The 22,848-nt window shown below is 37.4% G+C and overlaps 2 protein-coding genes and 1 long non-coding RNA gene across 6 annotated transcripts; 2 read left to right on the forward strand and 1 right to left on the reverse strand.

Annotated features, from left to right (window-relative positions):
* Positions 1 to 3,590: 3,590 nt before the first annotated feature.
* On the reverse strand, positions 3,591 to 14,999 carry LOC142170685 (uncharacterized). Its single transcript, XR_012700038.1, has 3 exons — positions 14,882 to 14,999; positions 14,723 to 14,788; positions 3,591 to 3,898 (listed from the first exon to the last, which is right to left on the reverse strand). It is a non-coding gene; the product is annotated as an uncharacterized LOC142170685 (long non-coding RNA).
* LOC107793521 (sulfate transporter 1.3-like) lies at positions 9,702 to 15,509 on the forward strand. 4 transcript variants are annotated; one of them, XM_016615891.2, is made up of 14 exons: positions 9,702 to 10,008; positions 11,697 to 12,051; positions 12,151 to 12,199; positions 12,286 to 12,493; positions 12,649 to 12,823; positions 12,918 to 12,983; positions 13,067 to 13,180; positions 13,303 to 13,419; positions 13,505 to 13,631; positions 13,864 to 14,150; positions 14,243 to 14,433; positions 14,536 to 14,621; positions 14,733 to 14,809; positions 14,911 to 15,509. In XM_016615891.2, the coding sequence occupies exons 2-14, from the start codon at positions 11,722 to 11,724 to the stop codon at positions 15,055 to 15,057; spliced, it is 1,974 nt and encodes a 657-aa protein (XP_016471377.1). In that variant the 5' UTR covers positions 9,702 to 10,008; positions 11,697 to 11,721; the 3' UTR covers positions 15,058 to 15,509. The 4 variants fall into 4 exon arrangements, with proteins under 4 accessions (XP_016471377.1, XP_016471374.1, XP_016471378.1 ...); XM_016615888.2 differs by having other exon boundaries at positions 9,703 to 10,013; XM_016615892.2 differs by lacking the exon at positions 9,702 to 10,008 and adding an exon at positions 10,633 to 11,427.
* Positions 15,510 to 17,338: 1,829 nt separating this feature from the next.
* LOC142170225 (uncharacterized) lies at positions 17,339 to 21,194 on the forward strand. Its single transcript, XM_075232077.1, has 5 exons — positions 17,339 to 17,510; positions 19,372 to 19,610; positions 19,830 to 20,284; positions 20,443 to 20,632; positions 21,156 to 21,194. Exons 1-5 carry the CDS (start codon positions 17,339 to 17,341, stop codon positions 21,192 to 21,194), a joined length of 1,095 nt encoding a protein of 364 aa, XP_075088178.1.
* Positions 21,195 to 22,848: the final 1,654 nt, after the last annotated feature.

Raw genomic sequence — 22,848 nt, forward strand, 5'->3', positions numbered from 1 at the left:
ACCTGATTTCTCAAACTTGCTATCAATCTTTCGTTAGAGCGATGCTTCTGTCGGTCAACGTTACTCTTACTGGCTTGGCGAAGGCGGGCCTTCAAGGTTTGGTTTTCTTGGGCTAGCTTGTTTCTTTCAACCTGCTCCGAGGCGACTTGCACATTGTTCTCAAATACAAGCCTTTCGACTTGTTGCTTTAGCTTCCCGATTTCAACCCGGTAACCTTCCTCCCTTTTTAACCATCCCCATTGCTCTTGTGAATCATCTGTGAAGTGTTGGACGTGGGCCCTTTTAGCAGGTCTTTACTGAATCTGAAACCTTCTTTCGAACCAAGCATCGTACTTTGGGTCTACCTCACCTTTAGCTAGTTCTCGCACCATGGTCTTGGGCTCCAAGAATCTACATTCATGCCACAGTTTTCTAATCTTCCCCTCGGGGAATATGACTCCCGGGCTTAATTCCAAGGCATGCTTGCTCAGATCTTCATCAGTAGGGACTACTTGAAACCTGCCCAATTGTCGTAATACCCGATGAGGGGCATATGGCTGGATGCTGCGAAGCCCCATTAAGAGAACATGACATTCTTCAGCCGACATGTAGATCACCTCAGTATCAGTCAACCAACCGAATGCCCATTCAATTTGGTCAGCTGTTGTTGACCTTAACCATGTAAACCATGCTTCGACACCTTCAGGAAATCTGGCGCCTGTCATGCGCTTCTTGAATCCGCTGATACAATTCCTCTCGGTCAACCCGTGGTTCATGTATCCTACTCGGTGATGGAGATGTTCCTACATCCATAGCTGAAGTAACAGGTTGCAACCTTGGAAGAACTTGCCTCCTTCTCGGCATATAGTCAGAGCCCGGTAGATTTCGGACAAAATCAAAGGAACCACAGTACTATTGGTTCTTTTGATTTCCACGTCGGCCATCCCTACCAGACCTATCTCTATCTTTTTATCCTTCCTTGGACAGACCATGACTCCCAAGAACGCTGTGATAAAAGCCAAAATACGTCTTGCTTCCCATTTGTTTCTGTTCCCGCCGTGAGTTAGCCCAAGGTTCGGTTCCTCGAAACCCTGCGGGGCTCCGTACCGCTGATACAAGAAATGGAGATCACAACATCCTCTCGATAAATCGTCATGTTGTATCTTCCGACTGATGCTTAGTAGATCCAGAAACGCATGCGGAGACACTGGCCTTGGCGAAAGCAAATATTGCCCTCTTAACCTCTCATTCAATCCCGCATATCCGGCGACTTCCTCAAGTGTCGGTGAAAGTTCAAAGTCAACAAAACGGAATACATTGCGGGTTGGGTCCCAAAATGGTATTAGAGCTTCAAGAATATCTGTTCTCGGCCTAACACCCAACAAATTTACAAAACCTCCCAATATTCTTCCTACTACCCCTTTGCTATCGGCTTCCAAGTCATTCCACCACATGTGGAGTTGTAGAGGGACCTCGCTGAGGGCCGAGAATGGTTCATTTTGCTCTGTGTTCATCCTGCACATTTATTAAGGTGACCTTTTAGGCGAAAACAAAAACCTTTATTTTGACTCTAAACAAAAAATCTTTGAAAACAAAAACAAACAATATATGTATTTATATACATGTGTATATATATGTACATATATGCTTTATGGTATATCATTATTGGTAAAATGAAAAAGGGAGTTGGACCCGATGAGGGTTGCCTACGTATCCCACATCCGGTGAGAATCAAACCGACGTAGTTCGGGTAATAAACTAACTAGTTTATTTATTTATCATTATTTTTTTTTTATTTCTTTTTTTTTTTGGAAAATAGAGTAAAATAAAATAAAAACTCATTCCTCATTCTCAGCTTGCTATTTTTCTCTTTTCTCTTTTCCTTTGTTTTTAGTAAAACAAACTCATAAATATACCCATTTTCTCTTCTATCTGCATTTTGTCATTTGTTTTTATTTATTATTTTTTTTTGTAAAAATTTCCCAACATTCAAAACCGGTCATCATGCATGTTTGAAGCAAATAAATGCACAAGCAGTGAGTAGGATGCATCAGGATGGCCTTTTCTATTTCAGGTTGCTATTCCTAGACGGACCCAACCCCTGTGTTGAGTCCCCTAAGTCAAAAATGCACATGATGCAAATAAGCATTCCTACTAGGGATCCGGCATGAAGTTGAGTTATTCTAGGTTCAGAACCTGGGTGTTTGTTCTAGACCTAGCTTACCCGAGCGGACAGCTCGAGCCGAGGGGGGGCAGCGTACCGGGAATACAGAAGCTTCACCGGCTTAGCAACTTGTCCGAACCTCGTTCTAAATTGGGATTTGACACTATACAGAAAAGAAGTCGTACGAAGTATGCCCTTCTTCATGATTTAGAAGACTCAGAGAGAAGATGGGTTTCGGCACAATTTATATACAGTTCACGTAATATCAAAGCAGTAAAAGGCAACCAATTAGCACATTAAGCACAGATCATGTAACAAAATCAGATAAAGCTGAACATAACAATTTATTCTAAGCTCGAATTTCTATCCCAGAACCAGTAGTTCTGGTTTTTATCCCCAGCAGAGTCGCCAGAGCTGTCACACCTCCTTTTACATACCCGCGCGGGCACAAGGGAGTTTTTTTCAATTAAAGGACAATCGAAACGGGATTAGTTTATTTATTTCAGAGTCGCCACTTGGGAGTTTTAGGGTGTCCCAAGTCACCAATTTTAATCCCGAACCGAGGAAAAGAATGACTCCATATTACAGTCTGCGTACCAGAAATCCGGACAAGGAATTCTGTTAACCCGGGAGAAGGTGTTAGGCATTCCCGAGTTCCGTGGTTCTAGCACGGTCGCTCAACTGTTATACTCGGCTTATTTATCTGATTTTAAATACAATTATGAACCATGTGCAAATTTTATCTTTTACCGCTTTATTATCATTATTTTTTAGGAATGTGAACATCGCTAAAAAAACATGTCTTTGGACTACGTCACATGAAATGCACCCACAATCCGGAACATATTTTATTTGACGTTTTGGGATTTGGATTTGGGTCGCATGAAATGCACACCCAAGTTTAAGAAAATAGATTATTAAATACGCACCTAAAGAAACTATCGTGTTATTATTTTGGGAGGGCCGTGAAATTCGCTAAACGGCATGTCCCGAATTCTAAATACTTTGATATATACATACAATAGAGGGCCCCGCAACTTTTGTTCATTTTGTTCGTCGAGGCTCGTCTCATCCTTGTTTTTAAAGGGATATCCTATAGCAACTACGTTTCTTGTCGCGCTTGTCTCTACTAATTGAAAACAGTAAATAGCCCTAGTTAATTACATGCTTGCAAGTTATCTATAATAGAATTCCGAGTGCTTGTGCAAAATCAGAAGCACGGCCACGTACACAGTCAGCCGAGCAAAAATTAAGGGCCCAAATCCAGCCCATGCGTGATGTACCAGACCTGGGCCATTGTTTGTTCGATGCGGGCCTGCTTGGTCTGTTTCGACCTGGGTTCGACCTTCGTGAGGTTGATATTGCAAGCTCTGTGTTCTTTATCTTAAAACATGGTTTACCAGTTATATGAAGCAGTTTATCAGGAGGGAAAGAACTTAACTAGTAGTGTACGATTTTAATGCTTGGCATACATTACAGAATTATACTACACCAGTAAGCTAAATCTAAGATACAACCTAATGCATTGGGCATACTTTTATCACCAACCTATATACACAGTCTAACATTCAACTACCATACATTGACATTTATTAGGCATGAGGACTATCTCCAGTATCCAAAACAAGAATGTAAACTATTATACATTATATGAGGCCTAACATAATAGTCTATGCATATATAAGCATCTGCAGATCTTCTCTTTTACATTCATGCTCAAACCTTTCAAGTTACAGTGGTAGTATATTTGTGTACCTGGTATAGAGGAGCAAAAGAAGAAGAAAGATGATCAGCTGAGTGGTACACAGCAAGCACAGCAGCAGGTAAACAACACAACACAGCAACAAACAAAACAGCCACAATGGAGAAGCTCAACAAGTGATCGAGCAATGGACAGACAATCCCAGAAAACAGAGCAGGAAACAACAGCCCAGAATGTTGAATGTAACAGCAATCCAGTGATCCCAATAACCCCAAAAGCTCAACAAATAACCACTACAGTTCCGATAGTCAAAACTCAAACCAACAGTACACAGAAAGCTCAGTGTAGTAACAATCACAGCAGAAGAACACAGACTTCTCTTAATGGAACAAATAACAATCCCAGTTAGGATAACCAACTTGGTTTCTTTGTGCAGTTTTTGGACAGTGTTCAATTACAGTATTTCTGGAAATTTCCTTCTGTTTTTTTTCAGTTTTCTTCAACTCACAAGACCTCTCCTCAAGACTAAAATTTCCAGCCCCTTCTAAGTTCTGAAAATAGCCTATTTATAAGCCAAACAACCAGTGCAGTCAAGCTGCCTGGATCCTGCCAATTTGCAGACTGCCCATACCTATTAAATCCCACGCCTAAGCATCTTTTTGATGCCAGCCATTTGTTCCCCACGCTTGGCCTTATTCTTTAATCAAGAGTTATGGGTTCATTTAAGTATTCATTTTAAACCCCCATACTCTTGTGTCTTGTTCCCCATTTGCATTAGTTTAATCCTAAATTAGTACCCTACTTGTCAGCTCACTTAAACTAAGCTTTTTCCTGTTTTTCATGAACCCCAGACTACCCTTGTTAACCTTGATTATTACTGCCCTAAACCCCTTGCAGCATCAGGGCATTTTGAACTTCTGAAAGTTCAATTCAAGACTGCCCTAGCCTGATTCTTTTAATTTGTTTACAATGCAGTTACAAGCTAGTAGTCACAGCTAATGTCAAGCATCCAATTAACAATCAACAGGTTCATTCACTTACGTGAAGTTGTACGAATTAGAATATTTGAACATTCAGTCGTAGGAAGTTAATCGACGACATTTATCAAGTCGACTATACTAATTATAACAGGTAACAATCAGTCGTTCATATAAACCAATACATACAGGGACCTGAAGGGCTTCAGACAACTTTGGTCAATCACTGGGAACCTATATAAGTTATTTATGCGACGTCTATCCTAATCGGACATGTTTATCATAGGATACGTTCAAATCACACACAGAAAACAATCGACCAAATAAAAGGTCTTTGACAGAGATAGAAGAAATCCGAATGAAAAATAACAAAAATAGCAAACAAACACAACGAAACATGCTGACAACTTAATTAGCAGTTGAATAAAACAAAAAGGAAAAGAAAAACTTACCGAGAAATGTCCAAACAAAATTGATCCAAATCTGACTCAACTCTGACCCTTTGAGGCCGAACAAACTTTAATCAGGGTGTTCTCACATGAGAACACCTTGATTAAGGTCTATTAGACCTCAAACCCCCGTTAAGGCTAGCCGGATTCCCCAGGTTCATGTGTTCTAAGGTCTGGATTTTCAGATCTGGTTTTTTAGAAGTTGTGGGTAGATTCAGACCAAACCAAGCCTGGTTTGGTCACGAGGGGGGTCAGGGGAGTGTCTGGTATGAAGATGGTGAGGTTTGGTATAGGTCCGGGTTCGACTCGAATCTTCAAATGAAGATTCGAGATGAAGGAAGGGGATTCGAGGCTAGGGGTAATAGATCCATGTTCAGGAGAGTGAGGGGGTCCTAGGGTGTTCAGGAGGTGGTCACCGGCGTTCATGCCGCCGGGTTCTGATGAAGGGGAAACTTGGGCGGCTGCTAGGGTTTCGGGGGGTTTCAGGGCTTGGTGAGGAAGGAGATGAGTGAAGGGGGGTTCGACTAGGGGGCGTGGGGTGTGATAGAAAGCTTATATATGGTCTAAGGGTTTAGATCTGAGCCGTTGGATCAGATGATCTCAACGGCTTGGATCTGATGGTGAGGGGTGAGACGAGGTCGTTTGGTATTAAAACGGGGTCGTTTGGGTTTAAGTGATGGATTGAGTTGGACTGGCTAAACAGGTCGGGTCACGGGTGCGGATGTGGACCGTTGGATCAAGAGGCTTAGACGGCTCAGATCGACTTGCCTAAAACGGCGTCGTTTGAATTGGTGCTTGGGCAGGCCGGATTTGGACTGGACTTGAGTGCCGATTTTAGGCCTATTTCGTTTCATTTTTGGGCCCAAACCGATTTTCAACTCTTTTCTTTTTGTTTTTTTTCTAATTTTAAAACAAAAAATAAAAAATAACAATAAATAGTAAAACAAATGAAATTAAAACAAACAACAATGTAACACTTCAACACCATTATCACACCAAATTAAAATGTTCAAGTAAGTTAAATCACAACCTAGAACGAACAATGCACATATATTTTGAATTTTCTTTTAACTACTGAATTACGGTTTGATTACTATGACAGACATACCTTGTGTTTTGACTGATAAGATCAAAAAATGCAAAAAAATGGGATGAACCACAAATGACTAGCAGTACATGTCATGAAAAATTGGAAAATTTGTACAGCGAGGTCACTGGTCACTATTTTTGTTTTCTTTTGGAGTGCTTGTCCGTGAAGCAAAAATCACGTGCTTACAAGATGTTTCAGCCATTGTTGTCCGTTGAGTAAATGTGAGCCTTAAGTTATGTTTTGTGATTTTGAACTTCTCTTATTTTGACAAACGATGAAGTTCACCATAACATATAATCCAAGTTCATTAAATTGTGTTTTGAAAAGATGCAGCACTGACTCGCCAATAGAAGCTTGTATCCAATCGCCCTTCAAAGAAATCACATGAAATACATACATATAGTTGAACTTACAACGAACAACTCAAATATATTTTTCTAAAGATAAGTCAATGTGAAAATTCATCGAGTTAATAAGTTGGAAAGAATTGCATTCGGATGTTACATTCTGACAGTTGGCTATCTAACAGGTCCCTCTAGCGTTTACTGAATGCTTTAGTTTGATGGTAAAATTTTTGAACTAAAAAGAAACTCTGTTTAAGCAAAAGTCAGGCAAATATGCAAATAGTGACAAAAGTTCATACCTTCGTTATCCGAGGAATATTTAGGCGGTATTAAAAATGGAAGAAGAACAGAGCTAATCCAGATTTGTAACTTAAAACAGAGAAGCAAAACAAATTAGTAAGACAAAAAAAGTGATTTGTAGTATCTTCTAATCTTGTAGAACTAATTCAATCGAGAAAATAACGTTAATAAATGTATGAAGAATATAACAACAAATCCAGATTTTGCAAGTTAAAAAATAGAGAAACAAAACGAATTAGCATGTAAAAAAAATTAATTTTTAATACCTTTTCATATCGGAGAACAACAGTTTTGATATTTTTTCTCCGGTAATCAAAGAACTTTGTATTTTTAATATTGTTTCGATAAAAACAGGTAGAGATTAAAAAGAAGGCAGAAATAAGCAAAATAGCAAAAAAGTTAAGAGCATTCAAAGAGGGAACGGCTAAGTACAAAAACAGTGCAAGCAAAAAGAAAACCAACATATATATATATATATATACTGTTGCAATGAATATATTGTAAGACAAAAAAGTGAATTGTTGTAGTATCTTGTAATCTTGTAGAACCAATCGAGAAAGTAGCTTTAAAAATGTGTGAAGAACATAACAGCAATTCCAGATTTTGCAACTTGAAAATAGAGACGCAAAACAAATTAGTAAGTAAAAAAATTAATTTTTAATACCTTTTCATCTTGTAGAACCAATTCAATGAAAAAAGTAGTGTCTGAATTGTAACGATCCGGGACTTTCGACGGACGAACAATCCGAACTTTCAACTTCCATTGCATTTTCGAAATTGTTATATCCTTGATGAAATTAGTGTGAGTAGCCATAATTTGCGGAATCCTTTTGTTTTGTTGAATTTCTAATATACGCTTGCCTTTGGTTTATGTATAGAGTATCAATGGAAGATATATAAGTTGGTATAGTCAGTTTTGAGCAGTTCAAGATGGTTACCGATCGTGCGTAGGTTTAGATAGCATAGCTTTAGATAAAATAGATACCGTAGGTTTAGATAAAATCTAAAAAACGTGTATATTCACGTTCACTTGTTTAAAAAAAGAAAAACCTAAAAGACTTAGTTGACAAAAGCAGATTATTGAATAATGTAGGATTCCCCAAACAGAACATGTAAATACGGTTACTTGTTTAAAAAAAGAAAAACCTAAAAGACTTAGTTGACAAAAGTAGATTATTGAATAATGTAGGATTCCCCAAACAGAAGTCTAATAGGATGCTTCTAACGTAGTAATTCTTTAAAAATAAATTAACTGTCGTTTTTATTTGATTTTTTCCCAAATAATATATTAGTTCCTATTTTTGTGGAGGTACGTCCTAAAGGGCCAAATGTCTTATTTTCGTGCTGCCACTTGTCAAAAAAAGGGGCTTCTGCCTTTCCTTTTATTAATAGATAGATGAAGTATGTATTTTACACTTTTACCCATAATAATGATGGCATTTTTAAAAGTTTTGGGAAATGGGTAGTTAATGATAAGGGTAAAACAGAGAAAAAAAGATTGTCTTTCTCTTAATTTGATATAGTGGACAAGTAAAAGTAAAAGTGTATTTTTAGTATAGTGAACAAGTAAAAATAAACAAGAAATATATTTTAATACATAAAAAAAAAATTAACTTAGTAGCTGATACAACAAGGACAACCGGCAAAAAATTTAGGAAAATTATCAGCTATGCCCATTTATAAGTACCTCATTACAAAAATTGGTCAATTGATAAAATATTACTAATATTAGCGAAATTAGCCAATTAGCTATTTGTAGCAAAAAAATACCAAATTTTTGCTTTGTTTTGAGTGGGTGTGATTAGAATAGATTGCGCACAACTTAAGGAACTTGAATCTCGGTTTTGGGATGATTTGGTGAAGTTTTGAGGTGATTTGAATTGAAAATTCGAAGTAAAAGCTGAACATGAAAAAAATGATATGTGTATCACACTATGTATCATTTGTGTATCACATATGTATCATATTTGTATCAATTGTGTATCACATGTATATCCATATATACCTGTGTGTGAGATACATGCGTGATACATGTGTCGCAGAAGACTTTTTTGATCTCGATTTAATTATGAATTTTGATACAAAACCAGTCCAAATCACCTCTCATTTTCCTCAAATTTTGTATATTGACTTATTTATATATTTTCAATGAATTTCAACTATACCCATTGAAAAAATTCCTTTTTTGTTTAGATTTTTGGAATATTGTATAGATTTTTGTATTTCATCACCTTATTTGATATCCCGTCCATGAAATTTCCTTTCCGTCTTGTATCTAATGTTGTTAATCACGCTTAAAAATATGGGAGGTGATTTTTGCATGTGATTCTTTGAGAGAAAGAACACTATTATTTGGTTTTTCAATTTTTGTTAGCTAATTTTGATAAATCTGTGACTAATTGCCAGAGGTTGGTAAGTTGAGATTTATTTTGGACTAAGTTTCGTAAATTTACCTAATTCACTGCGGAAAAGTGAGCTCAAAGATCCACATTGTAAAAGGCCCAAATCTGGGTCCACATTAGACTTTTTCTTTTATTTTTGCCCAAAAAACAACAATTAGAGGTTTCATACACGAGATTCTGGTCAACTTTATGAACATAGACCGTAAAACGTCAAGATTCAGACATTTTATTGGCCCTACATTCGAGGAAACTAATACTTACCGCTGAGAACTGACTTCCAAAAAAGTAGTTGCACAAACTACGTCGTTATTTTCCCACTTCTCTTTTACCTTGGCCTCCTAGTATAAAACACACAAATCATTTCTTTTCTTTTCTATTCTTTTACCCTATTGTCTTCTTGTTTACACTCAAAAACCATTTTCCCAACACATGCATTCATCTGGGCATCTTTCTTGATTTGTTACATTTTTTATCCCTCATTTTCTTGTTAATTAATTAACCAAACAGAAGATAGCAAAATTGCAACACATTGAACTTAGACGTGGGAATTCTTTTTTGATGTCCAGAAGTTACAAGGACCATTGAGTGTGCGAACAAAAAGGCACGGTAGTTACTTAATCTGACTCTCTCTCTCTCTCTCTCTCTATATATATATATATATATCCTTTTCTTGATATCTTTTTGAGTATCTTTAATCGTTTCAAGTATGTTTTTTTTTAATTATTACCACCTTTTACACTTTTCTTTAGTTCAATTTATTGTATGGTTAGTTTAGTTTAATAGGTATATATGGCCCTGCATGTGGAGTATGACCTAAGTGGGGGACCTTATCTTCTATATATCACTATCAATGGTGTACATGAAAGGCGTATGGAATGAAAAGGAGAGTGCTATATGCTAAATGGAAAACAAAATGTCTAGTGAATATCTTGAATTTTATTAATTAATTTGGTTTTAGGATTATATTTTTATTAGTTGATCCCCATTTCTAGTTTAAGGGTGAAAACTAAAAAAAGAGGAGAACATAGTAGTCAGTGTCATTGATGGACCCATTGTACTGAGATTTGTCCCTTTACTCATTTTTATTGTTAATAGTTGGAGAAAATTGAAATGTCTTGAGATTTATCAAAGAGGTTCCGTGAATTTCCTTCAGAAATTTTACACTTTCTGTTCTTTTTATATTTCTAGTAGTTTTTTATGGAGAGGGGTGGGGGTGGGGTAGGGTGGATTTTAGTTATTTTTGAGTTATTCTATCCTTGTTTTGGAATTTAATATTCCTTCTCTTATAGTAGAGAAGAAAGGGGTTGGGAATGGAGACTGGAGAGGAGATGAAAAAAGGGAGTATTATAAGCTAAGAAACTTATCATGCTTAACTTGTAGTAATGTAATTGCAGAAGTTACCAGCACAACTGTGTTGTTTGTTCTTTCTTTATGTGTATCCCTGCTTATACATTAGTTCATGAAAAAAATCAGCTAAGTTTAATTTGATAAGGTGTAAAAGGACCTTTCTAGAATGTCCACATCAAATAAGTTTTCCATGTTGCTAAATACTTCTCAGTCAAAAAACGACAATCCGTTGCACTAAGCTCCCATATGCAAGGACCGGCCTACATTGACTCTATTGTATTTCCAAATACCTAGACAGAAAAGAGAATATAGCTTGAAAATTGTAGTTGTTATTTTTACATTTTGGATATCAATCTTGTGGGATTATATTGGATATGTTGTTGTTAATGATGTCAATCTTGTCGTCGTGAATCTATCATATTAGTTGTGATTTCTAGAAATACTAACAGTAAAAAAAGATCCAAATTCTCACTGTAAACAAACCAATGTAGTGGACGTCCATTTTCTGTTAGATAAAATACAAAAAAAGGGTTGCTTTTAGTTTCCAACACCTGTATATATGTACTAAGCAAAATGATCAAGATCATGCTTAGTTGCATATAGCAGTAAGCCTTTCTTCAAGATAATAAAGCTTGATGCTCGAATTTTCTGACAATTTGAAATGTTATGTAATGTATTGTCATTGATCCTTCTTTAAGGCCATCATTGTTTTTGTCGTCATCTTTCTCTTATTAGTTACTATCAAGTTTTAGTGAATGTAGCACTGAATAATGCTAAGATTTGGAGGAATTGGAGCGTATTTTTTTAGTGCTGAGTAGAAGCTAGTTAATTTGAGCACCAGACTTTATGAGGTGTCAAATGCATTTTGTTGATTTGGCTTGTGTTGGAATTTTGTATTTCTCTTACTGATGTAATAGAAATTATATTACCTCTGCCTTACAGGTGAATTAGCCAATTCTAATCTAAGATGGGTCGATCTAGCGTTGAGGCAATAGAAACAAAAGAAATGGACTACCAAAGTTTGCCATCCCCTCAACACCAACAAGCACCATATATGCACAAGGTTGGAGTCCCACCGAAACAGAACCTATTCGATGAATTTAAGACTACTGTAAAGGAAACATTGTTTGCAGATGATCCTCTACGCTCCTTTAAAGATCAGTCAAGGTCTCGCAAGTTTGTCCTTGGTTGGCAGGCTGTGTTTCCCATACTAGATTGGGGTAGAAGCTATAATGTTTCTAAGTTTAGAGGTGATCTTATTGCTGGTCTGACTATTGCAAGTCTCTGCATTCCTCAGGTATATTTAAAGCATGCACATAGGACTTGTGTAAATCAATTGAACAAGTATAGACTTTTATGTTTCATGAGTTTGACCATATTGCAATTGGTTTAACAGGACATTGGCTATTCAAAACTCGCAAACTTAGCTCCTCAATATGGGCTATGTAAGTGTACATTTGCTGAATTAGTATACATTTAGTAAAAGTATAATGAACCCTCTTTCATGCATGTTTTTCTTTAAATTTTCCAGACTCCAGCTTTGTTCCACCTTTGATTTATGCCTTCATGGGTAGCTCAAGAGATATAGCGATAGGACCTGTTGCTGTTGTATCACTATTGCTAGGGTCTCTGCTTAGCAATGAAATTGATCCAACTACAAATCCAAATGAATATCGGAGGCTTGCATTTACAGCTACTTTTTTTGCTGGCATTACTCAAGCTACTATTGGAATCTTAAGGTATCCAAGAGTTGCCAAGCTTAAGAGCTTGTAGTTGTACACTTGTAGTTTTGATTTTCTTCATCTCATTCGATGCAAGCATTTATTGCTTTCTTTTCCCTTTCTGACTTGCCAACGGACAGCTAGCTTTAACTACTACTTTGGTTCCTTTTCAGATTGGGATTTTTAATCGACTTCTTATCTCATGCTGCTGTTGTCGGTTTCATGGGTGGTGCGGCCATTACAATTGCCCTCCAGCAACTTAAAGGTTTTCTGGGCATCAAGAAGTTTACTAAGGAAACTGATATCATTTCTGTGATGAAATCAGTATGGCGTTCGGCTCACCATGGAGTGAGTTATCTTGTCCTTCTAGGTATCCTTCTTAAGTGGTTTTATCTGCATAAACGACTAATAGCACCTTCTTCTTTTTTCAAAACACTTGCAGTGGAACTTGCCGACAATTCTCATTGGAGCAACCTTTTTAACTTTCCTTTTGTTCGCTAAGTACACTGTAAGATTTCTAACGTTTGTCTATAACTTAAGTTGAAGTGCTTTGACAGCTTTTGTTGATTCCTAAATGATTTTGAAATTCAGGGAAAGAAGAACAAAAAGCTGTTTTGGATACCTGCAATTGCTCCTCTGATCTCTGTCATTCTTTCCACCTTCTTTGTCTACATAACCCATGCCGAAAAAAAGGGAGTCGAGATTGTAAGTGCTTACTTTAGGTGCTTCTTTGGTATCATTAACTTTTTTTCCTGATAAGTTTCTGGTATCATTTAACTTGAACTTAATGAGAACATTTTCATTCATTTCTGTAATGACCTTACCAGGTGAGAGACATTGAGAAAGGAATCAATCCTCCTTCTGTCAGCGAAATCTATTTTACTGGTGATTATCTCCTAAAAGGGCTAAAGATTGGTATTGTTGCTGGAATGATTGCATTGACGGTAAGAAAATTGGTTAATCAAAGTCGAAACAGGAGCTTTTATGTTCTTCCACTCAATTGTCGTACTCCTACCTTCCCGTTCATAGGAAGCTGTTGCAATTGGAAGAACATTTGCTTCAATGAAGGACTACCAGTTAGATGGAAACAAAGAAATGGTGGCACTTGGAGCGATGAATGTTGTTGGCTCAATGACATCATGCTATGTGACAACAGGTAGGAAAGATGAATAAAGTTCTATTAAAACTTATTTAACCATCCGATACCTAGGCTTCAAATAAATGCAGCCTAAGGAATCAATGTTTGATTGATCTGTTAATGTGTTTCATCATATATACTCTGATTCATCGTTATCTTATGTCTTAGTATTAACGAAAAGAAATAATACAAGGATTTGAATTCATTTCTCTTGGGATTCTTTAACTAATTGATCAATTCACTCTTGCAGGTTCCTTCTCTCGATCAGCAGTAAATTACATGGCTGGTTGCCAAACTGCAGTTTCCAACATTATCATGTCTGTTGTTGTGTTCTTGACATTGTTGTTCATAACCCCCCTTTTTGAGTACACTCCAAATGCAATCCTCGCTGCCATCATTATCTCTGCTGTCATTGGATTAATAGACTATGAAGCCGCAATTTTGATTTGGAAGATCGACAAATTTGATTTTGTTGCTTGCATGGGAGCATTTTTTGGTGTGGTTTTCGCCTCGGTTGAGATAGGTCTTTTAATTGCAGTAAGTATTTTTCTGAGGAAGGCTTAACAATTTCGTAAGAGAAATCCGCAATAGTTTAATGATTGAATCTCATTGTCTTTATTATTAAATAGGTCTCAATATCATTTGCTAAGATTCTCCTTCAAGTCACAAGGCCACGAACAGCTATTCTTGGCAAGATCCCTAGGACAAATGTATATAGGAACATTCAACAATATCCCGAGGCAACACAAGTTCCCGGTGTACTAATTGTGAGAGTTGATTCTGCTATCTACTTTTCAAATTCTAACTACACGAGAGAGAGGTAAGCCATTATTTCTTCTATCTTCAATCGGAGTAGATAGACAGACAGATAGATAGATAGATAAAAGAGTTTGTAATTCATGAGGATGAACTTGTTTTCCAGGATACTGAGATGGGTAACGGATGAGGACGAGCAACTAGAATCCGCTGGCTTTCCTAAAATTAGGTTCTTGATTGTTGACATGTCACGTAAGTGGGGAACGATTAACTTTTAAAAAAACTTCAAGCAATATATATGCTACCACACTTCTTGCAAATAATACTTAATTATTTCATGTTTTTCTACTTACTCTTTTGCAGCGGTGACTGACATTGACACCAGTGGCATCCATGCCTTTGAAGAGTTGCACAGAAGCCTACAGAAGAGAGAAGTTCAGGTAAAGCTTAATAATCATACCCAAATATAGTATCTGAACTAAAATAAAACCATAGGTCTCTTGATATCTTACCCTTCGTCTGTTTGTGCGCGCACGGACAGCTTGTTCTCTCAAACCCTGGAAGGCAAGTGATCGACAAGCTGCACGCATCCAATTTCGTGAGCCAAATTGGCGAGGACAAGATCTTTCTCACTGTTGCAGATGCCGTGCTAACATGTTCCTCGAAGTTCCCTGACGAAGTAGTCTAAAGTGGTAAATAGCATACAACCATGGAAACTCACTCACCCCTATGCTGGGACTGGGAGAAAGAAAAATCAGCTAGAGAGAACCAATTTGCATATAGCAATGTGTAGTGAATCAAAAAGGGACGTTGGATCCTAATTATCAGTGATTGGTGGGACCTTAGAAAGTGATGGCATTCTAATCCAGAAGCAGAAAATGGTTCATATATAAGCCAATTGTTATAATGCTCTTGTTGAGTTGTTAAAGTTCTCTGTATGTTAGCTACAGTTCAGATTGTATAGATAGTTCAAAACTTTCTTCTCAATGAGGGCTTGCTAAAACCAATGTTGGAATTACCAGGAATGCATGCCATCCCATTATATACCATTCATCAACAATAACCAAGAGGTTAAAGTTTGAAATAATGACTCAATTAACTATGGCTCAATCCAAATTTAATTGGAGCCAGCTTTATGAATCGTTTGTGATGTTTCCATTCTATTCAAGTGTTTTTCATTCCAATAGGAAATGATTTGACTTTTATCACAAATTAAAGTTTCTCCAAAATTAGAGGTTCTCTACATCTAATACATATATTTAGACATATACTAACCATGCTAAAAGAGCTCTCGACAAATATGGACCTAATGTAAATAAAGATGTGCTATGTAAGGTTTGGAGTTGATCGGCAGCTGAAATTAGAAATAGGGTATGAATTAGGAAAGAACGGGAAAGGGAAATAGGGTTATGAATTAGGAAAGAAGAGTATGAGTAATAAGGGACAAATGGCAGGAGGAGGAGCATTGGATAAGTACAGGTGGAGATTAGTAATTGTAGGTGATATAATAAAATGAATAGCACAGATTACAAGGGAGCTGGGTTGATCGGAGGGCTCAGATTAAAGGACAACCCAACTAAATAGTTAGTAGGGCCAGCCCACTAATCAATTTCGAGCCGGTATTTTTCTTAACTGAATTCTCACCCTCTCTCTTCTCTCTCTCTCTCTCTCTCTCTCTCTCTCTCTCTCTTCATTTCTCAACTTTGCCATTCTTCTTCTTCCTCTTTCTAAATTTTCAATTTCTCTTTCAGGTTTCATCCCACCATTGCAGCTGATCAACAAGCTCAATATGGATTTTAATTCAATTGTTGCAATTCAATTCCATTTCATTGTAATAGAATTTCTCGATTGAATTCAATAAAAATACAGTTTGGGCTCGATTCTACTTCTTAATTATTAGTACATTACAACTTGGTATCAGGCAAATTCCTGGCCCAATGACGATTACAGAAACAAGGTCAAAAAGTACAGAAGAATCAGTTAAGAAATTAGACATGCAACTCCAGAATTACATGGAGACTAATGATGCTAGATTGGAGGATTTGGCCAAGAAGATGGATCTTTTAATGGAGAAATTGATCCCCAATCAAGAGGAAATTTTGGGAAGTGTGTCGGGTCTTCAATTAGATGCTTTTGGAAGCAGGGTACACAAGAGTGACTAATTCGAGCAAGCTAGATTCCAAAGGAGCAATCGCCATGGTCGATTTGAGTTCCCATTTTATTATGGAGTTGATCCCTGCTCGTGGCTGAGGAAAGGGGAGAGATACTTCCACAACAATCGAATCCTTGACCCTGAGAAGAAGTTGGAAGTAGCTGTCATGCACTTAACAGGTAAAGCTGAGGCATAATTTTTCTCATATCATGTTAGCAAAGGTATAATCAAATGGCATGAGTTTACTGAAGAAATTTGCAAAAGACTTGAAGGAGCTAGTAATAGTAAAGTCAACTTAATTGGAGAATTTTAAAAGGTTGAACAAAAAGGAACAGTAGATGAATATTGTGAAAGATTTGAAGAATTGAAAGTCTAGATTTTGATAAGGAATCCCACCATTCCTGAAGATTTCTTCCTAGAATTCTTTATGGAAGGTCTCAAGGAAGAAATAAGGCATACAATTAAGATGCTTAACCCTTTTACCCTAAGTCAGGCTGTGGATAAGGCTCAACATCAGGAAAGGCTAATCCAAGTACAAAATAAGAAGGAGAGAAGTTAGTAGGGAAGAAGTAATATTACAGGTTCTAATCAGACTAATGGGGTAATAGTTAAGGGAGCTAACTCTTCAATGGGAGGCCAGGGTAACAAGCTCTTTGAATTGAGGAAAGCTCAAGGGCTATGTTATAAGTGTGGTGAAAAATATCATGTTAGGCATCAGTGTCAATCCAAACAGCTAAATGCTATATCTGTTTTAATTGATCCGACTGAATTGGAACGAAGTGAAGGGACATGAGGTGATGTTAGAGAAGTGGAGGAGATGCCAGAGGAAGAAATTATGGATGAAGCAATTACTCTGAATGCACTTTCAGGTACTGAAGTCCCAAATGCCATCAAGTTGAGAGGAGAGGCTAAAAGGAACAAGATCACTATTTTGTTAGATTCAAGGAGTACCCATAGCTTCTTGGATCTGGAGACTGCTAGGAGGATTGGTGCCAGATTATTGAGGCAGTCCCTATGAGAGTGACTATAGCAAATAGGAACCATATTACAAGCCTATATTCTTGTCCTAGATTCAAATGGAAGATACAAGGGTGGACTTTGAAGATGTTGTGAGGCTTGTTAGATTGGGGGGAAATGATATGATATTAGGTGGTGATTTGATGAAGGGACATAACCCTGTACTGTTGGATTTCATTGAATACAAGGTTTAGGTGACACATAAAGGGAAGAGAATGGAGCTTAAGGGCATCTACGGTCAAGGAGAATTGAAGAGTATGACAGCATTAGGAGTGAGACAACTGTTGAAGAAAGGGTAGGCTATTTGGGCACATCTCTTACACTCTCAGCCCAGGAGATACCAATGACAAAAGAAATACACGCGGAAATTAATGAAGTACTTGCAGACTTCAAGGATGTCTTTGTTGAGCCCAAATCCTTACCACCAAAAAGAAACCATAATCATCACAGTCCCCTGAAAAGTAATGCAAATCCAGTTAGCCTGAGACCATATAGGTATAACTATTTTCAAAAGAATGAAATTGAAAAACAAGTTATGAAATGTTGACAAGTGGCATAATACAACCAAATCACTCCCCCTTCTCTTCTCCAATATTATTGGTCAAAAAGAAAGATGGTAGTTGGAGATTCTGTATAGATTACAGGGAACTTAACAAACTGACAGTAAAGGATAAATTTCCCATTCCTTTGGTAGATAACTTAATGGATAAATTAAGTGGTATTTGTATATATAATAAAATTGACCTTAGAGATGGCTATCACCAAATCAGAATGGATGATAAAGACATATACAAAACTGCTTTTAGGATACATTTAGGACACTATGAGTTTAGAGTCATACCTTTTGGCTTGACTAATGCCCCTGCAACCTTTCAGAGCCTCATGAACCACATTTTCAACCCTTTCTCAAAAAATTTGTACTAGTTTCTTAGATGACATTCTAGTATACAGCCCCAACAACCACATTCACATATTACACATCAGAAAAGTTTTAGAAATTTTGAGGAAGGAGCAACTATATGCTAAGCTATCTAAGAGTTCATTTGGACAGAATAAGGTAAAATATTTGGGTCAAATCATTTCAGGGGAGATGGGGGAAGGGGTGGCTACTGATCCTTCAAAAATTGAGGCTATGGTTAACTGGCCTAGACCAAAAACTATCAAACACTTAAGGGGTTTCTTAGGGCTCACAGGTTATTATAGGAGGTTTGTCAATTCTTATGGGGTTATCAGCAAACCCCTGACCAATCTCCTTAAGAAGAACTCCTTCCAGTGGTCAGAGGAAGCATAGATAACCTTTCAGCAACTTAAGTCTGACCATGTCATCAGCCCCAGTTTTGGCCCTAGCTGATCTCATTAAACCTTTCATTGTGGAGATTGATGTCTGCTCCATAGAGATGTAAGCAGTCTTATTACAGGAAGTCAGACCCTTGGCATATTTCAACAAGGTATTGTCTTAGAACAATAGGGGATTATCAACCTATGAAAAAGAGTATCTAGTTGTACTAATAACAGTGGATAGATGGGGACACTATTTGATAGGTGGCTACTTTATAATTAGGACAGAACATTAAAGTCTCAAGTGCTTACTGGAGCAAAAGATTACCACTGCCCTTTAGCAAAAAGGTCTCACCAAACTCCTTGGACTGGACTATAAATTCCAGTACAAGAAAGGTACTAAAAACAGAGTTGTTGATGCTTTTTCAAAAAGAGAATAAGAAGAACCTATGCTATATGCCATTACTACTTCTGAACCCACCTGGATGCATGAGGTAATTCAGGGTTATGAACATGACTCTGTGGCTCAACAATTGTTGCTTGAGTTAATTACAGATCCTTCAGACAAATCTGATTACACTCTTCAGCACGACATTATCAGACATGACCAAAAGATATGGATAGGGAGGGGAGCTGGTCTGAGAACTAAGATCTTTGAAGCCCTTCATCAGTTTCCTCTTGGGGGACATTCTGGACAATTGAGAACTTATAAGAGGATCAAAATGGGCTTTTACTGGCCTAACATGAAGACTGACATCTCTAAATGGGTGTCTGAGTGTGATACATGTCAAAGAGTAAAAAATAAAAATGTACATACTCCAGGATTATTACAGCCTCTTCCCGTCTCAGAAATGTCATGGCAGGATATCTCCATGGATTTCATATAAGGTTTACCTTCTTCTAAGCACAAGAATGTGGTATTGGTAGTCATTGATAGATTGACCAAATATGGACACTTCCTAGAATTAAAGCATCATTTTTCAGCTAAGAAAGTAGCTGAGTTATTCTTGTAGGACATCTATAGACTACTTGAGCTTCCTAAGTCAATTGTGACTGATAGAGATGCAGTATTCACCAGCCAATTCTGGCAGCAGCTCTTCAAGTCAATAGGAACCAAACTTAATATGTCTACAACTTATCACCCTCAGTCAGATGGTCAAACTGAACGACTTAATAAATGTTTCGAAACTTATCTGAGGTCTATGATTTTTGCATTTCCTAAGAAATGGATCAAGTGGTTACTCTTAGCAGAGTGGTGGTACAAAACCAACTACCACATCTCACTCAAATCTATACCATTCCAGGCACTATATGGATTTCCACCCCCACAGGTTCCACTAAGATCACTACCCCATTCTACACAACTTGTGGATTCTTACTTGGCTAAAAGTCAACAGATGTTGATGATTCTTAAGGAACACTTAGTCCAGGCCCAAGCCAGGATAAAATTCTATGTAGATTGGAACAGGTCTGACAGAGTTTTAGAGGTGGGAGACTTTGTTTATTTGATATTACAACCCTATAGACAATCATCAGTAGTTGTACAGTGAAATTGTATATTGAGTTCCAAATACTATGGGCCATACAAAGTGCTACAAAAGATTGGATCAGTGGTTTACTGTTTAGAGTTGCCGTCAAGCTCACAAATCCATCTGTCTTTCATGTCTCTCAACTGAAGAAGAGGGTGGGACCTTTTATTGTACCTCAACAGCAACCTCCTAGCTGTAATGACAGTGGTCGAGTTCTGGTACAACCAGTTGCAATTTTGGACCGTCGTATCATCAAGGCTAATAATGCAGCTCAAGTGAATGTTTTGGTATATTGGGCTAATTTGGGCCCAAATGAAGCAATGTAGGAAGACTGAGGGCTATATAAAGAGCCGCTTTCCTGACTTTATCGCTCAATCTTGACCTTGAGGACAAGGTCAGTGTTGATCGGTGAGGTATTGTAAGGTTTGGAGTTGGTCGGTAGCTGAAATTGGAAATAGGGTATGAATTAGGAAAGAATGTGAAAGAGAAATAGGGTTATGAATTAGGAAAGAAGAGTATAAGTAATAAGGGACATGTGGCAAGAGGATGAGCGATGGATAAGTACATGTGGAGATTAGTAATTGTAGCTGAAATAATAAAATGAACGGGGAAGATTACAAGGGAGCTGGGTTGATCGGAGGCTCAGATTAAAGAACAGCCCAACTAAATAGTTAGTTGGGCTAGTCCACTAATCAGTTTTGAGCCAGTATTTTTCTTAACCGAATTCTCACCCCCTCTCTTCTCTCTCTTCATTTCTCATTTCTGCCATTCTTCTTCTTCCTCTTTTTAAATTCTTAATTTCTCTTTCAGGTTTTATCCACCATTGCAACTGATCAACAAGCTCAATAAGTATTTTAAGTCAATTGTTGCAATTCAATTCTATTTGATTGTAATAGAATTTTTCGATTGAATTCAATAAAAATACTGTTTGGGCTCGATTCTAATTTTTTATTACTAGTACATTACATGTTATCATCTACAAGAAAGAACATTTTGTTAAAGGATAAAGATCATTATCATCTACCAGAAATTATTCATATATTTTGTTAGATTCAAGGAGCACCCATAGCTTCTTGGATCTGGAGATTGCTAGGAGGATATGGTGCCAAATTATTGAGGCAGCCCCTATGAGAGTGATGTAGCAAATGGGAACCATATTACAAGCCTACATTCTTGTCCTAGATTCAAATGGAAGATACAAGGGTGGAGTTTGAAGATGCTTTGAGGATCGCTAGATTGAGGGGAAATGATATGATATTGGGTGGTGACTGAATAAAAGGACATAACCCTGTATTATTGGATTTCATTGAGTACAAGGTTTAGGTCACTTAAAGGGAAGAGAATGGAGCTTAAGGGCATCTACAATCAAGGAGAATTGAAGAATATGACAGCAGTGGGAGTGAGAAAACTGTTCAAGAAAGGGCAGGCTATTTGGGCACATCTCTTCACACTCTCAGCCCAGGAGATACCAATGACAGAAGAAATACCCGCAGAAATTAATGAAGTACTTGCAGACTTCAAGGATGTCTTTGCTGAGCCCAAATCCTTACCACCAAAAAGAGGCCATGATCATCACAATCCCTGAAAAGTAATGCAAATCCAATCAGCATGAGACATACAGCTATAACTATTTTCAAAAGAATGAAATTGAAAAACAAGTTATGAAATGTTGACTAGTGGCATAATACAACCAAATCAGTCCCCCTTCTTTTCTCCAGTATTATTGGTCAAAAAGAAAGTTGGTAGTTGGAGATTCTGTATAGATTACAGGGAACTTAACAAACTGACAGTGAAGGATAAATTTCCCATTCTTTTGGTAGATAACTTAATGGATGAATTAAGTGGTTCTTGTATATATACTAAAATTGACCTTAGAGCTGGCTATCACCAAATCAGAATGGATGATAAAGACATATACAAAACTGCTTTTAGGATATATTTGGGACATTATGAGTTTAGAGTCATATCTTTTGGCTTGACTAATGCCCCTGCAAACTTTCAGAGTCTCATGAACCACATTTTCAACCCTTTCTCAAAAAATTTGTACTAGTTTCTTAGATGACATTCTAGTATACAGCCCCAACAACCACATTCACATATTACACCTCAGAAAAGTTTTAGAAATTTTGAGGAAGGAGCAACTATATGCTAAGCTATCTAAGAGTTCATTTGGACAGAATAAGGTAAAATATTTGGGTCAAATCATTTCAGGGGTTTCAGGGGAAGGGGTAGCTACTGATCCTTCAAAAATTGAGGCTATGGTTAACTGGCCTAGACCAAAAACTATCAAACACTTAAGGGGTTTCCTAGGGCTCATAGGTTATTATAGGAGGTTTGTCAGATCTTATGGGGTTATCAGCAGACCCCTGACCAATATCCTTAAGAAGAACTCCTTCCAGTGGTCAGAGGAAGCATAGACAACCTTTCAGCAACTTAAGTCAGCCATGTCATCAGCACCAATTTTGGCCCTAGTTGACTTCACCAAACCATTTATTGTGGAGAT

Source organism: Nicotiana tabacum, chromosome 16 (genome assembly GCF_000715075.1).
Source record: "Nicotiana tabacum cultivar K326 chromosome 16, ASM71507v2, whole genome shotgun sequence".
NCBI classification, from domain to species: Eukaryota; Viridiplantae; Streptophyta; class Magnoliopsida; order Solanales; family Solanaceae; genus Nicotiana; species Nicotiana tabacum.

Excerpts from the sequence above, each read along its gene's own strand:
- LOC107793521 (XM_016615891.2), top strand. The coding sequence starts at position 11,722 with ATGGGTCGATCTAGCGTTGAGGCAATAGAAACAAAAGAAATGGACTAC. Across the intron at positions 12,052-12,150 it reads CAAGTCTCTGCATTCCTCAG|GACATTGGCTATTCAAAACT; the intron begins GTATATTTAAAG and ends TTGGTTTAACAG. Across the intron at positions 14,810-14,910 it reads TACAGAAGAGAGAAGTTCAG|CTTGTTCTCTCAAACCCTGG; the intron begins GTAAAGCTTAAT and ends GCGCACGGACAG.
- LOC142170225 (XM_075232077.1), top strand. The coding sequence starts at position 17,339 with ATGCCAGAGGAAGAAATTATGGATGAAGCAATTACTCTGAATGCACTT. Across the intron at positions 17,511-19,371 it reads GGAGACTGCTAGGAGGATTG|ATCCTTCAGACAAATCTGAT; the intron begins GTGCCAGATTAT and ends AGTTAATTACAG. Across the intron at positions 19,611-19,829 it reads AGTGTGATACATGTCAAAGA|GACATCTATAGACTACTTGA; the intron begins GTAAAAAATAAA and ends TTATTCTTGTAG.